Source organism: Rhyacophila brunnea, unplaced genomic scaffold (genome assembly GCF_057557595.1).
Source record: "Rhyacophila brunnea isolate RB1 unplaced genomic scaffold, BYU_Rbru_1.0 scaffold_2, whole genome shotgun sequence".
In the NCBI taxonomy this organism is placed as follows: domain Eukaryota; kingdom Metazoa; phylum Arthropoda; class Insecta; order Trichoptera; family Rhyacophilidae; genus Rhyacophila; species Rhyacophila brunnea.
Window position 1 is genome coordinate 14,942,924 of NW_028232859.1, and position 20,552 is coordinate 14,963,475.

Sequence of the window (20,552 nt, forward strand, 5' to 3'; positions counted from 1 at the left end):
CCCATTGTTGTATTGTTTTTCATCAAATCCTGTAGAACCTAATTCATTTATTTTCTAAAACATATAAAACGGGCACAGTTAAAAAGAAAATGTAGAATTATTTTTGATTGTGTTCACTACACTATTGCAAACATTAAAATACTGTCTTATAGAAATCACTATTCAGAGGGGCGGGCACTGAACGAGAGAAAGCAATGCAATATTGTTGATGTAAATACAGTCCACTATAAACAGCGAAATCTTTAACGTGAGACCTGGGGGTGGCGTTCGTGTTGTATCTTGTCTATGGTTTTCGATTTCGAAGTATTGAAAGAAAGTGAGACGAGGGGATGTAGTTCTCCAAGCCGTAAAGATTTCGCACTGTAGCAACCATAACAATAATCACATTTGTTCATTGTTCCACTATAGCTAATTTTTCATAGGGTACACAGTTTTTGACTCAACAGCAGCTCTTCACTCCGGTGATAGCCATTTTGATTCTTAACACTAGGCAGCAGGCAAAAAGGTTTGGGGGTCCATTTCAAAAAGATATTCATAGTAATTTATTATTGAATTTTAAGTGGGGTGGAGTTAACAAAATCTGTGGCACTGACTACCCTGTCTACTATTTACAGTTTCAACTGCGGTGCCCTGTACTTTTACAGCAACATTCGCCATACCCAGACACTTCGTAATTTGAGTCTAGCGATAAACACTTGACCTGCAAGTACAACTGAGGACGCTCATGTTCAAAATATTGCGAGCTGTCGCATCCAGGAGTAGTTATCAAATGCGCGTGGCCTAGCAGTCATCTGCACTGATTTGTCTTTTAAACATCATCACATTAGAATATTAAAGCAAGTGTTGGTTTCCCCAGATGGGTGCACCCATTATTCATGAGTGCCAAGGGTTTTCCAGTGGTCACAGGCCTTGCGTTCTTGTGGAGAGTCCTGACCCGAAAACCCCCCTTGTGCGCGCCTGCTAGCAGTATTATTGCTTAGTTTTGTTTTTAATAATAAATCGTAAATCAATCAGTTCCTTTTCACTGCCAGCTAATTATCACCAAGGCACACAGTTTTTGACATTTGTAGGCCAGCTGTTTTTGAACTAAAATAAATCCCTTAAAAAAATATGAAATAGGAACAGAATGATAAATATTTGTGTTCTAACCAACATGTTTATCGTGAATATTTTCACACCAAAATGATAAATATTGTTTAGAAAATATATACAAACAGTTTCTTCAGAAGTTATGATGTTTACAAGAATGCACGAGTTAACTAGTCTATGGCCTGACGCGCCACACATGCTTTGACGAGTTAACTCGGCTCTGGCAGTGATCATAACACAACATTGATATCAGGGTTTTTTAATGTCATAAATAACTCGGGTTTTCTTAAACTTCAGGATCTAAGCGATTTATGTACTCTGTTTTAAGGTCCATAAAGGTAGAAAATCCTAGTTAACAGAGGTAGCTTATTGAAAAAGGTGCTGCGCCGCTTCTTCCTTTTTCCAATAATAAACGTTTACGATTACCTACTTTGTAGTTTCGATATATAGATTTTTATTTGTATTTTTGAGCCCCATACCTCAAAATTACCATTATAATTGATGCCTTGAGGCTGCGAAGAGTTAGATGGGTTGGTCACGTTAAATCCGATGGATCCAAACCCCTCCATAAAGTTTATGAAGAAAAGACTGAGTGTAACCGACTGAAAGAGAGAGCTCGGGATAGAGATTCTTAGGGGACTTGAATGGACTGTAGCGCCAGCTTACTAACAATTACCATCAAACACTCAGGGGTTTTTTATCACTATTTACTAATCGATTCTATTACCTGATTTTTGTTATATTATAAACAAATATGTTTTATAAAATATTGACTCTCGATTAGCTTTCTATTTAATATATTATTTTTACATACATATATGACTGATTTTGATGTGTCATGTAAGCCGATAGGGGCTGCCCATTGAATATATTGACGTTTTCAATAGGCATAGCATATCATATTTTTAACCGAATTAAGAACTGTCCTCATATTATATAGTTCCTTTTCCCTATTGATTCCTATACATACAATGAATAATATATTTGTACAATTTTCATAAAATAATAAGGTACAATAAGTATTGGAATGACTAGGATTGGGAGGGGGATATAAAAGAAACAATATACACATCTGGTGTCTGGTCAAATTATTCATTTTAATAGAAATAAGCAACTAATACAAAAAATACCTTTATATACATAATTCATAAGTATCAACATCAAATTTTTAACACAACATTATTTACTAAAATATATTATTTGGAAATGATTAAGTTCACACGAGATTTCAGAATTACATTGACAATTACAAAATATACACAAACTTTTTTGAGATCAACTCGACAACAAACATTAAAAAGAAATACAAACAAATTGTGACCCGACCGGATTCATAATATCAGTATTCAAAAATAATAATTTTCAATTCAAGATGGAATTGTTTTATATAGATCGGTTGTGAGCTGGTCACTCAACTTGTTTGGACCAGCCCTGAATCCAAATAAATAATAACATTGAGAAAATAATAAATATGAGTCCACGCCCCACCAATCAGAAGTGTATCACACTAACCTCTGCTCCAGGATGGGCAGTGCTTAATTTTACTAACCAGTTGTGTAATAATTAATCTTTAATTACTTTGATACAACATTAGTTCATTGATAAAATACACATTTATTATATCTTTATAGTATAGACTCAAATCAACGAGTTTTTAAAAGGTACGTCATAATTTGTGTGCTCCGAAAATATATTATTTATTGTATTTTAGAGTGGGTACATGCATAATCAAGAGCAAGCGTCTTACTGTTATTATAGTTTAAACAGCATTATCCCAAATGTTCAGAAGCCTTGTGTGTACGATTTAAAATACTACAAGATGAAAGTCATTCATCACATGAAAATGTTTATCTCTTAGGCATAAAGTGTGTATGTCAATTTTTCGAACCGATCAATAAAAATATACATAATGTGTTCTAATACTGCATAGTCTACAGGAGGCGGTGTCTCGATCATTTTGCACTGCTAGAGGCTTGATTAGGGGGTTACTAGCCCAAGTAACTCGTCTATCTTCTTTGTTATCGATTCAATCTATTGAAATTCTTCACCATTCGATTTTTCAGTCGCTTGCCAGATGGAAATGTAAAAAAAGATATACTGTCGATCTACTTTTTGAGATAACGACACCTCAATGTGGGTTGCGCTTTAGCGAATTCCTCGTCATGCCGCCTCATGTAGACTTTCTCACATCAAGAGTATGTATATTAATTTAATCATTGAAGACTATTTATAATGTAATTAAAATTAGTCACATCATTATATACATATTCGAATCACTGAACACAACAATAAAGATACGGGTAACCTCATTCATCGCAACCCCAGCGATTGCAAATTCATTATATTACCACAATTGATTTCTAATATTTTTTGTCCTACATTTGTTTTCTATCCTATGCGATCAACGGGGAGGGGGAGGTTACCTGTAATATGTACCGATACAATCAAGGCATTGTTGTCAATTCTATTATCTCTACACAATTGATACTACAATCTTTTCCATTCAATGAGTTTTTGATCTTCTTGAACCCGGGTAAGTATTAAATAGAACATGTGACAGCATTCAGTTCACTAGCCATAATAGGAGTAATTAGTTCTTACAAAATAATACATTCATGAGTACATAAATAAATTAGCCTTATGCCGGAAAGGAAGCCTGAAGCCACAAGAAAATTTGTGATCGTACAAAATATTGTCCCTACACTCAATTTTAGCCATTTTTTTTAACAAAAAGTAGTGTGATAACTGAAGCAGATACATACTTTTGTTTTTTATATACCTTATAATAGAATTAACCAATTACAGCCGCCATGTCAATCATTTTCACAATAACAAAATAAGAGTAGAATCTCGCTAATCTGGCACGATCATGTCTTGATTTACAATAACATTTTTTTATTCATATGTGGAAAATATAAATATTATCTTAAAAATAAATGCACAAATACTTATGTAGAATGGTACCAGATTCTTCTGGCATTGCTGCCACAACGAAATCACTTTGAAACGGTGTCAGTGTAATTTGAAAGTATTGGTTAATAAGTTATTATTTTAACATTATATTTATTCTAAAACAAGCTTCAAATGAGTCATGTGTGAGTGGAAACATATTGTATATATGATAAATAAAACTTATCGTCAAATTATTCTGGCGTCATCCATATCTGTTGTACTTTCATCGTCATCAGTGTCCGCTGTGTTGATAATTAGACTACTACTAATAAATTCGTCTGTCATTAAATCCTATTCGATAAAACTTTTTTCTTTTCTTTCTACACGATCACAAACATTGCACAGGCTTCATTCAATATTTTTTCTACAAAAACCATTGAAACGGTTGCGTTTCACGTCGCAACTTTTCCTTTTACTCTGATCATAATATATTCTCTAGGATTTATTTCTGGTTGACAGGTGATAAGGTGGCACTCACAGTACGGAATGCTTGTGTTCTTTTAAAATGGCATCAAAGGAAGGTATTAAATTTTGCTGTTTAACAATTTTAAACCAATACTAAGTTATCAGAAATGCAGCCAATTGATGATAACAAACCAGTTCATGACGTATTGTCACACAATTCATAAATACTTTCAAACGATACCAACATATAAATAAGCTGACTAGAATGCCAGAAAAAGCCGACAACATACTTACACATTTGCGTGTTTTTTATTTTTCAGCTTTCCATATTATATTCCAGTAATCCGGCGCCATTATATAGTGATGAACTAGTAAGATTCTATTGTATCCATAGAGATTTATTTATAGATTTCAGTATTTTTCAACAATTTCATTATAATTTTATTATTTATATTCAATACTGAATTTTTAGAATGCAAAATATTTTAATTAAAATAGATAACTTGCAAAAATCTGAGAAACATACCTACGCACATATTAGGAAACATCCGCGAGGTAGATAACTCGCCAGGCATCAACAAGTGAAAGATGCATGTTCAAATCCCGCTCGGGTAAAAAATTTTTTTTTCTGATTTACATATTTAGTACTGAGTACATTACTAAGATTTTTCCAACTTATGAATTTCATAATAATGCAATCAGCAAACACAAACGAATGTTATTTTAAATTCATATTGTCATTGAATTGTGTACATAAATTCATTATGTAAATTATAATACTTGAATAATTGAGAATGTCAAGATGTTGGGAGGATACATACATTAGCCGTTGCTTCTTTTTGTTCAGTAAGAGCTCTGGACTCATGAATAATAGCTGCATAGGTCACACCCTGTAAAAATAGATATTTTTAACATATTAGACATGACATGATCAGTCTCAGCCCGTCCATATTACGTTATCCCAGGATCCCATAAAAAATTTTGATCCCGAATTCTCAGGATTGAAAATGGTAGAATCCCCAGGTTTCGAGATTTGTGTTTACGTGATTTTTTAACAAGAAAAACATAGGTAATTTTGTTAACTAACTAAGTGGTTAGTTTACAGTATATATAAAATATATTGAATTCTCGGAAGAATGCTATTAATCTCTTAACTTCATATAAACTAAATTATCAATTTTGAAAAAACTACTAAACGTAAAATTTCTTGAATGTCATTTCTGTTAATATAAATTTATATAAGTAATGTCAGCACGTCAAGACACAATAGTATTTTTTGGCAAAATTTAACTCAAACTGTTTTGCCTATTCGGTTTGAGGTTCTTAACTCCATTAAACAGAGTTAAGGGTTCCAAAATAGTTATATACGTACATCACTGGATAAAATAACAAGCTGACCGACGGTGACATCAATTTACCTGCTGTCTAGCTGCACGAACAAATCCCTCATTAGCAGAAATGGTCAATGCTCTTATCCTCTGGCCAAAGTTGAAGACCATCTTGGAACGGAGTCTTATTCTTCCTCTCACTCGCAAATCAGCTCGCTTTGGCTCATCTGGCCCTGTCAATGTATATCATATATATATATATAACAGTGGCGAGGGGTGGAGTTAGGCTGTGAAGATTCAACATAACGACTGGCGCGGGGTGTGGTTTGGTGAGGTCATTAATCTGCAAACCAGCTAACTACACTTTTGACCAAAAATGAGATTTTGATGGCGTTTTGTTATATAGCATGTTTACTATGCTCACACAAAATTTCAAACTCTTCAACCTATAAATAAATGCATTATCATTCTTTACACAAAACAGCCAGGTGCCAAATTTCCTATATCGTAAATGGTACAATTCCTCTCTTTGTATAAATTTTATTTACATATTATGAACAGTTCTCAGAATAGAAAATTTCAAACAAGTCAGCTGAGTTATATAGTTTATACCAAAGGGTCGAAATTCCAAACCTTGGTAGATACCTACACGTAGGTAATTTAATTATTCACTTATTTTACTATTTTTGTATAACATATTAACAAATAAATTATTTTTCACAGTATGTACCTATATATTTCATGTGTTTTAATTGATAAACCAATTGTGACAGCATGCATTATTAAAAACTTATACATACCTACCAGGGAACTCAGAAATAATGGGAACTGAAATACTGGTACTGCTACTGGTTAATGGAAAATCAACGGATTCACTCTACTGGTGACTTTCATGTAAAGGATACGGCAAAGAAGAAATATTTAATTATCAAAATAAGCATATTTCATATTTTTATTTATGAATATAAAACATGCGAATAATGCTGCGATTACATTATGATCACGTCACGTGCTGGTACGGCTACAAATTTAGTCCATGGTTTCATCATTCCGCAGAATATTAGTATTTTGAAATATTATTAATGGTAATTTCAATTCAACAGTTTCTACTTGTGCGTATATTAAAATTATTAAAATTACTTGCGATATTGCATCCATAGATAATATTTTGAACAGAATCCAACCAGCAGACCACATAGATAGACCAGACATAGGTAAAAATTTAATAGAATATCTATAAAGAAAAAAAATAAAAACAAAGAGCACAACAAGCATGCAGAACATAATAAAAAATGTTCATTGAGTGATGCGGTTGGCGATATAGCGCGATACGCATGAGGTGACCTCATTATTGTTCTGGCCATTTCGACAGATTTTGCTCACTGACAATGTTCGTTTAAAGGTTCAAAATGTGCAACAGTATGGGAGCATCAGTCTGATAACATTTTAAATACCAAGAAAAACGACATTACACATTATTTTCCCATAGCGGCAGCTTACTGTGACAGCACACAACATGATGATAATGTATTCGAACCTTAAGGCATTGAACAGACATTTGAAATATAGCTTGTACAAAACACTAATGAGACCATTCGTCATGTATCACATGCTCTGGGACCTGGTGCATGACGAAAGACATGGAAAAAATGTTGGGCTTATTTGAATGGAATGTGCTACACGGTATCTTCGGACCCATCAATGATAAACAGTTGGGGTGAATACGAAAAAACAATTACGAGATGTACGCTTTGTATGGGGGCCCGCACACCATGCAGTCCATCAAATTGGGCCACATCAGATGGCTGAGCCATGTACATAGGATGAACGAGTCACACATGACAAAGAAACTGACATTCGGGAAACCGGACAGTGTCAAGTTGGATATTGGAGGAAGCCATAAACCACATTGGGTTGTAGAACCAGAAAGAAGAAGATATTTATTTATATACTATAAAATCCATTATAATTTTCTGCATTTGCGAGAAAGACCATATAAATACATAACAGCTGCAATCTCTTGGTCAAACATTTTACGATTAGGCAGCTTAGGTCGCAATACTTGCGACCCTGGATGTGACCCATAGTGCACACATAGTGATACGATGAAAACAATAACATCTATAGAACTCACCATTTTCATCATCTGGCATGACAGTAAGTCTCGCCTTAAGGTCAGCCGCCCTTCGCTTTTCCTGTGGTCCTCCCAAAACGTCTACAATCTTTTTGAAGTCATCCCACGCTGCTTCACAACACACTAAACATTTATCTGCAAAAAAAATACCTAAGTAAGGGTTTGTTTACATGGGCTTAGTACTAATCATTAGTACTTGTTACTTGCACTAATACCAACACATTTGGCCTGTTTTACACATGGCGAATTAGCACGAGTAGTGAGTACCAGTGGCGGCCGGTGATAATAAAATTAGGGAGTGCAAAAGTGGTATTGAAAAAAAATCGGCAATAGCCTTCGTGGTGCAGGTAGGCTTTTACTTAAATATAGAATACATCTTGGGGGTTGAGAAATGAAACGATGCTTATTTCACGGACAGCATTATTTGTTTGCCAAAGTTCAAACCTCTGGTATGATGCAAAAGGCATAGGTCCACACTCTTTTTGATTTTATTGTACCTAATTATATTTTATATGTGCTAACATAGTTGCCACGTTTGTCACTCCTATCTTCCATAAATCGTAACTGATGTAAGTATTTTAGACATGTGTCATTGAGAAAAATTCGCAAACCCCTCATTTGTGTAACCCCGATAGGTAGTAGGTACGTGAGTCATGGGCATTACATTACTCTTTCGCTCGTTTCATCACACATTCTTCTCATATACACGCTGTATCATTTTTGATAAATACTATGGATCATTTATATTCCAATGGGAGATCACTTGTTACTATATGTTAAAAATTTGCTACTACTTTTGTACACCTCAACTTCAGCATTGCACTCTAAATGGGACTGATTTGAAAGACATTCTGCATCAAAAATAATAGTATAAATAGGTACTTACGTAAAAAGTTGTAGTACCTACCTACATAATATTTTGCAAAGGTTAACAGTATATATTATGTTACTTAAATTCAAACGTTTACTTTGCTGTAGGTATATTAAAATTATTTAGTCTTCAATTTTGAAATGTAAAATAATTATAAAATTGGTATTTGTATGTTGAGATTGCTATACCTAACATATTGATCACAATATTACTCTAATCGATATTTTGATTGATTCAATTTTATATGAAATCATACAACGGAGCATTCACCTCATATAATAGTATTTTGAAATACTGCACAGGAAACTTTTACCTACTGCATAGGCGCGTGAACTTATTATTATAATATGCGCCAGTTGAACGCGTCATCTCTCGGTTAAGATTGGAAACTCTCAGAGAACACTGCACCAACCGATGTAATATTATTATACGTTCACTGAGCCCACATCAGTAGAGTGCAAAAAAACGTCTACGGGCATGGGGAGACAGTTCATATTTTGCACCTTCTACAAATACTATGAAAGACGTACATGTATAGTGTAGGTCGTAGGATACACAGGCTTAGCGGCCGACGCAATACGCCAGAAATTACTCTGTGCATGCGCGTAGAGAATGGGCGAGAAATTAAAAATATTTTACAATAATTATTAATTAATACAATATGTAGGTATTTGAAGACGTACATACTATTACACATAATAATTTGGGAGATCAGTGCACCCTTTGCTCCTATACAAGAGCCGTCCCTGGTGAGTACTAATGATTAGCACTAAGTCTGTGTAAACAAGCCTTAATACAGTAATTATTAGTGTTCTACCTATTTTTAACAAAAGACATTGAGAAAACCTACTCCACTAGACGGAGCCTAAATATAACAATGTGAAGCTAAAAATGTACTCATGGACTAATGTTAAAATTATCTGCAAATAATTTTGCATTGTGGATTCATTGATGGTGAACTTCACACTAATATCTTATTGTCAGCATTGTCAAAAACTGAACCATTTTAAAGAATTTCACTAAAACATTTAATTTCATCAATTTATTGCCGACTCTAGAACAAACTGTCATAGATACTGTCAATGTTTTTCACCAACACATTCTCTGTTTCTAACAAATTTATTTTGAATATAAATACAAGCAAACCAACCTTTAAATAGTTCATCCAAAATTGGTTTGACGGGTCGCTTTGCTTCCCAAATGGCTTGCTGGCTCAGTAACGGCTGTTGAAAGACAAAATTATGGCTGCCATTCGTCAGATTGCTGACAAATGCCATCATTGTTGTTACATCAAGGTTTAACGTGTTCAATTCAATCAATTCTTTCTGATCACTTGAGATGTCGTCCGAGTAGGGTGTTTCGAATGATGTTTTCTCCAATCCAGATTGAATGCTAAAAAAATGATAACAAAGAACTTCAGCACAGAAAAGCTAGGAGTTTTACTTGCAGCAAATATGTACTTTACAGCAGACCTTAAAACGTAGTTTATACCTGACGAATACTGAGCCGTGATTACTTGGTTGACTACTCTGCCGAGCAGCAAACTCGACCGAATAAACGTCTACACACATATAAGGTTCAGGTTGTTGACTCAGTTGAATTCACTCTCTCGGTAGCGTACTCGTCTGGTTTGGAACATGAGAGACATAACGAGAACAAGCTAAGATCAAGAATTATAGAGCTGCATTTATGGCTGAATACTTCTACAGAAACAACTAAAGGGGCCCGTAAACGAGCATCAAAAATTGCAGATTGCCGATACAATCGCCAAAAAAATGGTGCAACTATTGCCCAGTTGCTGGGCAATGTATGACCCGACATCAGTGTCGGTCAAATGAGGCCGATGTATTTTTTGCGTACACGTGATTTGAGATAAAGCAACAACGGTCGACAATGAAGTTTCTGGAGCATAATAGCGCCTGTACATGTGCATGAAATTACTGTTGGCAATCGTGCTTATTTTAAACTATCCTGACAATAACTGTTTACACATAAAAGTGCTGACTGTCTCTACAATCTCATTCTTCAAGAGTAAGCGAGACGCGAGGTTGTCATTTTATACTACTATCTGACAGGTCGTATTGAAAATCGGTTAAGCTCAAAATGAGTAGTTCATTTTTTTACCGGCATGTTCGCCTCTATCGTCCTAAATAATGACATAAACAAATCCAAAATAAAAGAAGGATTTGGATTAGGTCCTACTTAAACAAACGTGAAACAATAAGTAATATACACCAGGTATTAGAGTTATTGATAATTATTTATTTAAAAACTTTACAAGAATGTCAAAAATTGGCTTTTATTAGGTAGGTGTTTGTTAAATATAATTAGTGCGAAGAAAAAGAAAGTAGATACAGTTATAAAGAAAGCAATCGGTTTTGCAATACTGCCAATCACTCTTCCATTTTTGGCAACTGGAGACTCATACAGGAGTTAAATGTATTTATTCAAGGTGTTCAACTCTTCCAATTGCTCACATTGTTCCAGAACCAGACATTTGTGCAGCTTTGATAGTTGGCCTTTCATATTCGAATCATAAATAAACCTCAATAATAAGCTCCAATACCCTGTCGTTTGTCCAATTATTCATTGTACGTAGTGTGAATTGACGATTAGTAATAACACCATAATGATATTAATAACGACACGGCGAAAAATTATATTAATGTCACTACAATATTTTTGTTGTTGCTAGGGGTGAGGTATGCCGATGGCAGGTCAAACAGAGACGCACATATGAAGAGCAGAGCAAGAAAGAAATAGATTGAACTAGGAATTATTGTGGATTGCATTCAATATTTGATATATCGACCAACCATGCTGCCAGAAAGCATGGGCAATAGATGGAAAGTTTCGACAACATAGACTAGATACAATTTTTGTGTTTTGGGGAACTATTTATGACAAACAAATTGCCGTATCATATTGCCATAAAAAGTTACTCTATGTTGAAATGTAATACAACTTACTATTTTACATTTTTGCAAATTCAGAATTTTAGTATTGTAGATTGTACAATAAATATAGTACGGTTGGCAACATTAGTAAGTATTTAATCAAGTGCAAGGACTGCATAGCTGAAAATTTGGATTATGTACTCCGACTATATAATTATCATGTTTAAGTAATAATATCAATAATTACAAAGTTGGTAGCCATTTCTTGATGAAATTTAAATTTAAAATACCTCAGTTAGTGTAATTATTTACATGAATGACAGATAACCATTTACCCGGAAAATGATAAATGTGAAATCGCGCAAATTAATTTTTCCTATGATTTAGGTACGATACAAACAACAGTCAACTACCGTCAATAGAAACCTACAAAAAGATTGACTAGATTATAAATATATTTACCAACTGGCAATATTCTGAAAATCTTCATCGTCGGAACTGCTGCATTCAGAATCCGACTCATCTAGAAAGTCAGTGTAAGTCGGCACGAGAGAACCTTTAATAACTATTCCGAGATCTTGTAATTTTGCTGCCAGTACGTCTTCTATGCCACTGACAAATTCGAATATCACCTACAAACATAACAGATGGTAAAATTATACGAATGATGTCTTTTAATTAATTGTACAAACTTGCACATTCTATGTATTACTTTGTGATTGAATAACATATGAATTTTAAGCAACCGTCTTGTTAAGACGGTACAGGAGTGAAACACAAAAATGTGCATGTTTTCAAGACACTTGTTTTCATAATAAACATCTTAAAAATAAATCAATATAATTATGATTCTTTCGAGATATGTTTATGTGAATATTAAGTATTTATGTATTTGTTTTTATTTTTCCAATTTTAAAAGGTTATTTTACAACACAATGCGAACAAAACATCAAAAGTTTGAATTGAAATATCAAAGTAATAATGCGGGAATCACCCGGCTTTTTATTGCCCACTATATCGTAATAATATTTAAGTATTGATAAACTATTTTGCTTTTGATTAACTTTGAAATTATACGGCTAAAACATAAATTATTGCACACGCCAGGACTATTTTAGAATTAAAATATTGTGTTGTAAACACCTGTATGTTTGCAATGCCAGATCATTTTGTGACTGATGTTTGTCTTCAACAACGATAAAGACTTATTAAATTCACTCAAATTAAACATTTATTACCGGGATTACGCATCAGGCTTATAATGTCGTGGGTTTGAATTCTGAATCTAGCAAATTCACATGTTTTTCAACAGTGTTTGGACCCAGAGTATGGACTTAATAGATTGAGCCAGTGGCCAACATCCATTTCTCGTAAAAAACAAAAATCTGTTAATACAACCTCCACCCTGTGGAGCTCCATCTTATGATCTTCTTAGGATAGGACACAGTTTAAAAAAAAAAAAAGAGAATACTGATTTTATAGTTATAATTAATAATTATGGTAAATTTTACAACCGCAGGTTTCAGATATTTATTTTGTTCTAAAAAATCAAACTGTGTACTATCTAGTAGATCATCTAAATACATACCTGTGGAGTTTGATAAAATGATGGATGTTGTTTCGCACAATCCAAATAGTCTTGCGCCTGATCTAACACTGATCTAGCTCCATATGATGCATTTCCACCACTTAACGCTGATAGTGATCGAGGGTTTCGTGCAATAACTGAAAGGAAAGAAAAAATATAATAATAATTCAACATTATCAACTCTGCCAAAAACAATATTACTTATACGTTTTTTTCAAATAATATCAACTGTTAGCAACCATCATTAACCTAAATAAATAACAATTATTATTTAACAATAATACGCAAAATAAAAACGATATACCCTACAAAAAAAAACGGTACTAGTCGGTTATCCCGGATACAGCGGCAAACACATTTTTAAAATAGCCGATATACTGGATCACCCAGGCTTTGAGAATTTCACATAAATATTATATTGTGTCCTCACTGGGTTCGAACCCGCAGCTCCCGGATGAAAGGACAGCGCCTTACGCACTGCACCACAAGAGCCGTCAAAACAAAAATCTGTTAAGGGGGGACATGCTCGTCGAAGGTCAAAATTGAGATTTTATTGTATATTCAAACCATGATCCTGGACACTCCTTAAACGTTGTAGATGATCTATTTATATAATTTTAAAGCCTTATTATCCTTTATAGTTATTTTAAACATTTGATGACTGCATGAAGTATTTTTGTTACATAAAATAGTATTCTTTTAAACCTCTCGCTCTAATGTTTTAGAATATAGTCATATTTCGGTACATAACTGTGCAGTGATGTTAAGATTTTTTACATGTATTAATTTTTAAACGTATTTATAAAACCATTAGCATAATTTATTACGAGATAATTTTTGTAAAATATTCACGATAAAAAATTATATTGATAATCTCTGTGATCCCAAATTTGACAAGAATTAGGCATTTTATTATTCAAAAAATCGGCAAGATTAACACATTTCAAGATGATTCTAAAGATACGTATTATAAGCTATGTCTTTGGCCATTCAAGTATGATAAACGTCTTATGAATAATGATTGCTTTATAATAATTATTGACCTAAGAATAAGGTAGTGTTTTTTTGAAATATGCCATTTCTTTTGTCATTCCCCAGTGGTTAAGCTACAACATACGGCCGTAGCCATAAATTAACAAACCATAATTGAAGTAGGGAGTAAAATGATATTAACGCGCGTGTTTGAACATGTACCGTTTAAAAAAAAATTTAAAAAAATTCGGTTAGGTACATGTTCAAACACGCGCGTTAACATAATTTTACTCCCTACTTTAATTATAGTTTGTCATTTTATGGCTACGGCCGTATGTTGTAGCTTAACCACTAGGGAATGACAAAAGAAATGGCGTATTTCAAAAAAACACTACCTTATTCTTAGGTCAATACTTATTATAAAGCAATCATTATTCATAAGATTTTTATCACACTTGAATGGTCAAAGACATAGCTTATAATAAATATCTTTAGAATTATCTTCAAATGTGTTAATCTTGCCGATTTTTTGAATAATAAAATGCCTAATTCTTGTCAAATTTGGGATCACAGAGATTATCAAAATAATTTTTTATCGTGAATATTTTACAAAAATTATCTCGTAATAAATTATACTAATGGTTTTATGAATGCGTTTAAAAATTAATAAATGTAAAAAATTTTAACACCACTGCACAGTTCTGTACCGAAATATGACTATATTCTAAAACATTAGAGCGAGAGGTTTAAAAGAATACTATTTTATGTAACAAAAATACTTCATGCAGTCATCAAATGTTTAAAATGACTATAAAGGATAATAAGCCTTCAAAATTATATAAATAGATTATCTACAACGTTTAAGGAGTGTCCAGGATCATGGTTTGAAAATACAATAAAAACTCAATTTTGACCTTCGACGAGCATGTCCCCCCTTAAAGAACCTCTTCGGTGGATTTGGATTGTAAAATTTAAATTTTTTTAATCATGACTGTATAACATTAAATTGTTGATAATCCAGTTCGATAAATAGATAATTGAGTCAACTAAACGAATCTAAAGATGTCTTTCCATGTTAGTCGAACAGCATAATGTAACATGGCCACAAAAGGAATAAAGGTTTAAATTCTATATTGTTATAGTTCCAATTCGGAACTGGCTGACCGGAGGCTGATGATCCGGGATTTCTTTTGGCCTCCATCAAAAGGTATAGATCTGACAAGCATGAGGTTTAAACAAGATATCGCCAAATGTCATACATGCCGATAGACTATGGATTTACTACAGCAGCATTCAAAGATCACTGGTTCTTAATGAAAAACCCAGTACAAGTCAGTTATGGGGAAGCCAGCGGCAAACACATTTTGAAAATTGCCGATATACTTACTGGATTATTTGTTAGGTTGGGTAAGTTTAGGTTAGGTTAATGAGATCCCCGGGGTTCCAGCGGCTAGCTCAGGTGTTCATCGAACCCCGGATTCACAAAAAAAAGAAACTTCAACGTTCGGAGTATAAATAAAACTCGGTCTTTTGGCTCGTAACGTGGTCTTCTTATATTTTACATTTTTAGTTTTACAAATTACATTTGGGATTTTTACAGTTGTAGTCGTCAGGTCCGTACCTATCGGAAAGGGGACGCTTACTAATTACTTTTTTCTTTTTCAAACTTCGCGTACCCACGCCATTCCAGCAAAAAGGACTCTCGTGATTGGCCAAATTTTATCGCGTGATCTTTGATTCGGCGAATCACGAGCCTGACCCTGGCGCCGGCGCGCGAGGATTTCATGCACAATGCGCGGCAAAATTTATTATTTTTGAATCCTTATATTTAGACTTAAAATTATCTCTTTCATCCATCATCATTTTTACTTTTTAAATAAAAAAAAAAAATACTTACGTGGTTGAGCAAGGAATCAGATTAGATGTTTTATGAAGCCGTTTCTAGAGGTCAGGGTTACGTTTCGACTTAAGCTACTAAATGATTATTTTACACCGGGAGAAGCCCGCCTGTAACGGGTGTATCATTCGCCCCATCTGGATTAAAGTCGAAAGGTACGCCCTGATCTCATCGGCCACCCATCCAATTCCTTGTTCATCCGTTAAGTACATGGCATGATAACAGTTTATAAAAAAATTCAACTACAATCTAACTATTCTAACAAAAAAACAAAACAACTAACTTTATGTATTGTTTCTATATTTATTTTAATTACTATTTTCCTGCTCAAAGCAATGCTCCTGAATAAGTCAGAGTTTGATTTATTTTCCTTTCTTATTATCATTTGTCATAATTTATTATTATTTTATTTTTCTCCTGTAATGTCGTGCGTTTATTTTGTTTTCGTAATGTTTTTGTTATTCTTTTCGTTCTTTTATACTAGTCAGCGGAGGGGTCGTGGAGCTGCAGTCTTTGACTCTTGGGCTGTCCAGTTTTTTGTATTCCGAGAGGCTACATTTGTAGACGTTTGGCCCTCGTTCGGAATTATTATTTCGTGTTACGTTTTTCTTCTTCTGGTGCAATAGGAGCGTACCTCGTTTGGCGTCGTCTGCCTTTGCAACCAGGGCGTGGTAGTGGCGTTACTATTGAGCCAGGCTCGTTTCGAGCAGCGGATATCCTTCTGTGGAAAGTTTTCCACTGATCTGCTGGTCTCTGGAGTATCACCTCATAGATGGACAGGTACTGTGTCTCCATCTGTTCCTATTACTGCGGGCAAGGCATCGTATAGCGGTACAACGGCCAGGCTCGTTGACGGCGGCACGGCTCTCCCACAGGTAATAGGATGGATGTTTACAATAAGTATCCTTTTCCCTTTCTTTTTTTTTTTTGATGGTTACACTTCGGAAGTACCTCTTGTTGTTTCACGATATCTTTCAGGCGTCACGTCCCTAGTCTCTCCATGAACCTGCGCGAGAAAGGAGAGTGCGCACTCTCCACACCATCAAGCTTTGGTATCATGAATTTTCGGCTACGCTGCCTTTGGATGCGCTTACTTCAAGAGGTGGCTCCCTTTGTGCTTCCAAATTGTCTTCATCTGTATTTATTCTTTTTCTTTCTTTAGTAATTTATCCGTTCATTAGACTTCCTGTACTTTAAATTTATTCGAGTTTACTTTATTAATTACTCCTACCCCATACATTAAATAGCTACTAATTTTATATAAAATCTTCCCATTGTACTTATGGTACTTACTATCACTTTTAATATTTTACCCTAATACCCATAATTATTTTGCAACATTGTATTGACTGTATAAATCACATTGATATTAAAAATTGAAATATTCCACCCTCTCATTATATTTATTTCTGAATCAGTACACTTAAAACTGTGTAATTAACTTTATTTTTAGTGAAACCCATTTTATTAAAAAAAAAAATTGTTGTTTCGTTTTACGCGCCCGATATCCTATTCCAAAGGCGCGCCGCGCTGATTTGCGGTGCCTCTCACGTTTTATTATTTTTTTTTTTTTTTTTTGAAACCCGAAGAAATTTGAGAAATTTACGGCTTATTGACTCATTTTTTTTTTATCACAAGCATACAATCTCTACTTTCATCCTCTTATACCTAATTTTAACTTATTATTAAAATTTAACATAACAACTATATACACTTCGTCGAGTGATGCCGTATTATTCCCGTTCCGTTTTCGCTGTGTTAAATTTACGATTGGTAATTTGTAAAGAAATAATAGTGACGGTCGTATACTATTTTCCTCGTTTCTCTTTGAATTCAAATTATTAACACGGCGTAACTTTGAAACAGGTTTCGCGCTACTGTAGAATATCCTCTTTCCCGTTTATAAAATTGTTTGCGATTTTCAATGTTAATGTTTTCGAATTCTAATGTTCAGTTAATGTTCTCGAAATTTACTTTATTTGAACGGAAAGAATTGGCGTCACTTTGCGAAGCGTTATTTTTAAAACTAGAATGTACATTTTTCGTACTAATGAACTTAAGATTACAAGGCTCAGAAAGTTTGTCCTTAATTAACTTTATATCCGTAATTAGAAGAATTTCCGGATGTTTTATTCGTATAATCTACACATTTCACTTCCAACAGGAACTCGGCGTTCACCCTTGACTCGAGGGTTGGCGACTGGTCCTGCTTCATCTCCTCGTGGTCGAGCCTGCGCCCGCACAGCTTCTTTGATTCCTCTCAGCTTGCGCGCCTTCTCAGCCCTCTTTTGAGGCTCCCTGGCTTCCCGTTTCCTTTTTCTGTCCTCACCGAATATCCCGTGGTCGAATAGGGTACACAACATGTTAGTGATACCCTAGGAAAATCGGCATTTTGCTCGCCGTTTTTCGTCGCGAGTGGGCCGTGGCCTCTACGAGCCCTCCTCGCTGGATACCGTCGATGATGTGTCTGGTCTCCATAGGTGGGATTTGTGCAGCCATTCGCCGTACTGGAGACGCGCTGGTGCTACGGTCTCCAGCACGACGCTAGGCGCGGTCAGCTCCGTATGTGGACTGTCTTCGAACACCAGAGGGCTCTCCCGGTTTGATGTTGGAGACAGCACTTCTTCTTCGATAAGGGTTACGTCGGAGTCCACTTTTTAGTTAACCATTTCTTGGTTGTTCCGGCTCCTGGATCATAAACTTTTATTTAGCGTTCGCGGGCGTAAATTTTATTTCGCGGGTTCGGAAGAATCCATGCGATTCTTCGAGCCCCACGTTGGGCGCCATTGAGATCCCCGGGGTTCCAGCGGCTAGCTCAGGTGTTCATCGAACCCCGGATTCACAAAAAAAAGAAACTTCAACGTTCGGAGTATAAATAAAACTCGGTCTTTTGGCTCGTAACGTGGTCTTCTTATATTTTACATTTTTAGTTTTACAAATTACATTTGGGATTTTTACAGTTGTAGTCGTCAGGTCCGTACCTATCGGAAAGGGGACGCTTACTAATTACTTTTTTCTTTTTCAAACTTCGCGTACCCACGCCATTCCAGCAAAAAGGACTCTCGTGATTGGCCAAATTTTATCGCGTGATCTTTGATTCGGCGAATCACGAGCCTGACCCTGGCGCCGGCGCGCGAGGATTTCATGCACAATGCGCGGCAAAATTTATTATTTTTGAATCCTTATATTTAGACTTAAAATTATCTCTTTCATCCATCATCATTTTTACTTTTTAAATAAAAAAAAAAAATACTTACGTGGTTGAGCAAGGAATCAGATTAGATGTTTTATGAAGCCGTTTCTAGAGGTCAGGGTTACGTTTCGACTTAAGCTACTAAATGATTATTTTACACCGGGAGAAGCCCGCCTGTAACGGGTGTATCATTAAGTTAGGTTACGTTAGGTTTGGTTTTCATTCTTGAATTTTGCCAAAATCAGCAATGACAATAAGCGAGGTTCCCGCCTGGCTTCCCCATAACCGACATGTACCAAAAACCCTATACTTTGTTTAATAATGTCATGTAATGAATTACCTTTCGTCCATACTTTTCCATTTTCACTGATGACATCAATACTGACTTTACTTCCTTGGTGTGTCTGCATAACTTTGCTAACAGATATAACTCCTGGCCTTAAGGAACAGTCCACGACTGCTTCAAGATGTCGCAGATTAGAACAGGATAATTGTTCCTTCTTAACATGCTGCGAACTTCGTAACTGTCAAGACATAATAATTATAATATATATATATTACCAGTTAAATAATATATCCAAGGTTACCTACTGCATACATTTATTATGAATCTTTCAGCTTCAACAAAACTGTTTCGATTAACTTAATAATCATGATTTTGAATGATTATTACTTAAATAGCCTTCATTGTTTCCTTCTAATAACTGATACAGTAACAACATTCTTCTATTCAACAGTAAAGTTACCTTCAAATTATGGAATAGAACATTCAATATCTACTAAAAAAAACCTATAAGTATAATAATGTTTAAGTGAAGAAATAGAAATATATTTAAGTAAATAAATCTCCACAGTATAATCAAGTCATGGAGATATTTTACTGGTATTTATTTACAAGATAAGTAATATTCTTACTCAATACCTACCTTCTTCAAGAAAATTATTTCTTGTTTGATTTTTCTTTGAAGTTTTGGTACACCATCGATGTGTTGAATTTCGGCCAATTTTTTAATCAATTCTTCACCGAAGTGAATTTTTCTCTCAACTTCTTCTAACAACTCAGAATTGGTCTTCTCCATTTTCAAATAAATATTCTTTTAACGCAGTATCAGGCATCAGCTGGCAAGACAGTCCATTGTAATAATTCTGACAGATGTGTCATTCCAGTGTTACCACGTTTTTCTCTGCCAATAGTGTGAAAAAGTATTTCCGAAAAATAATTACAT

General features: G+C 34.6%; 1 protein-coding gene across 1 annotated transcript; it reads right to left on the minus strand.

Moving 5' to 3' along the window:
• Positions 1–4,361: 4,361 nt before the first annotated feature.
• On the minus strand, positions 4,362–20,523 carry LOC147071910 (UPF0415 protein C7orf25 homolog). Its single transcript, XM_085947489.1, has 8 exons — positions 20,253–20,523; positions 19,667–19,850; positions 13,265–13,401; positions 12,139–12,308; positions 9,930–10,171; positions 7,909–8,043; positions 5,865–6,007; positions 4,362–5,336 (listed from the first exon to the last, which is right to left on the minus strand). Exons 1-8 carry the CDS (start codon positions 20,403–20,405, stop codon positions 5,244–5,246), a joined length of 1,257 nt encoding a protein of 418 aa, XP_085803615.1. The 5' UTR covers positions 20,406–20,523; the 3' UTR covers positions 4,362–5,243.
• Positions 20,524–20,552: the final 29 nt, after the last annotated feature.

What these genes read in the sequence shown, in the direction of transcription:
- LOC147071910 (XM_085947489.1), bottom strand. Translation starts at nt 20,405, where the DNA reads ATGGAGAAGACCAATTCTGAGTTGTTAGAAGAAGTTGAGAGAAAAATT. An exon ending in CATGCCAGATGATGAAAATG is followed by an intron (nt 6,008 to 7,908) that starts GTGAGTTCTATA and finishes ATACATTGACAG; the next exon opens with GGCCAGATGAGCCAAAGCGA. An exon ending in TTCGTGCAGCTAGACAGCAG is followed by an intron (nt 5,337 to 5,864) that starts GTAAATTGATGT and finishes CTATTTTTACAG; the next exon opens with GGTGTGACCTATGCAGCTAT.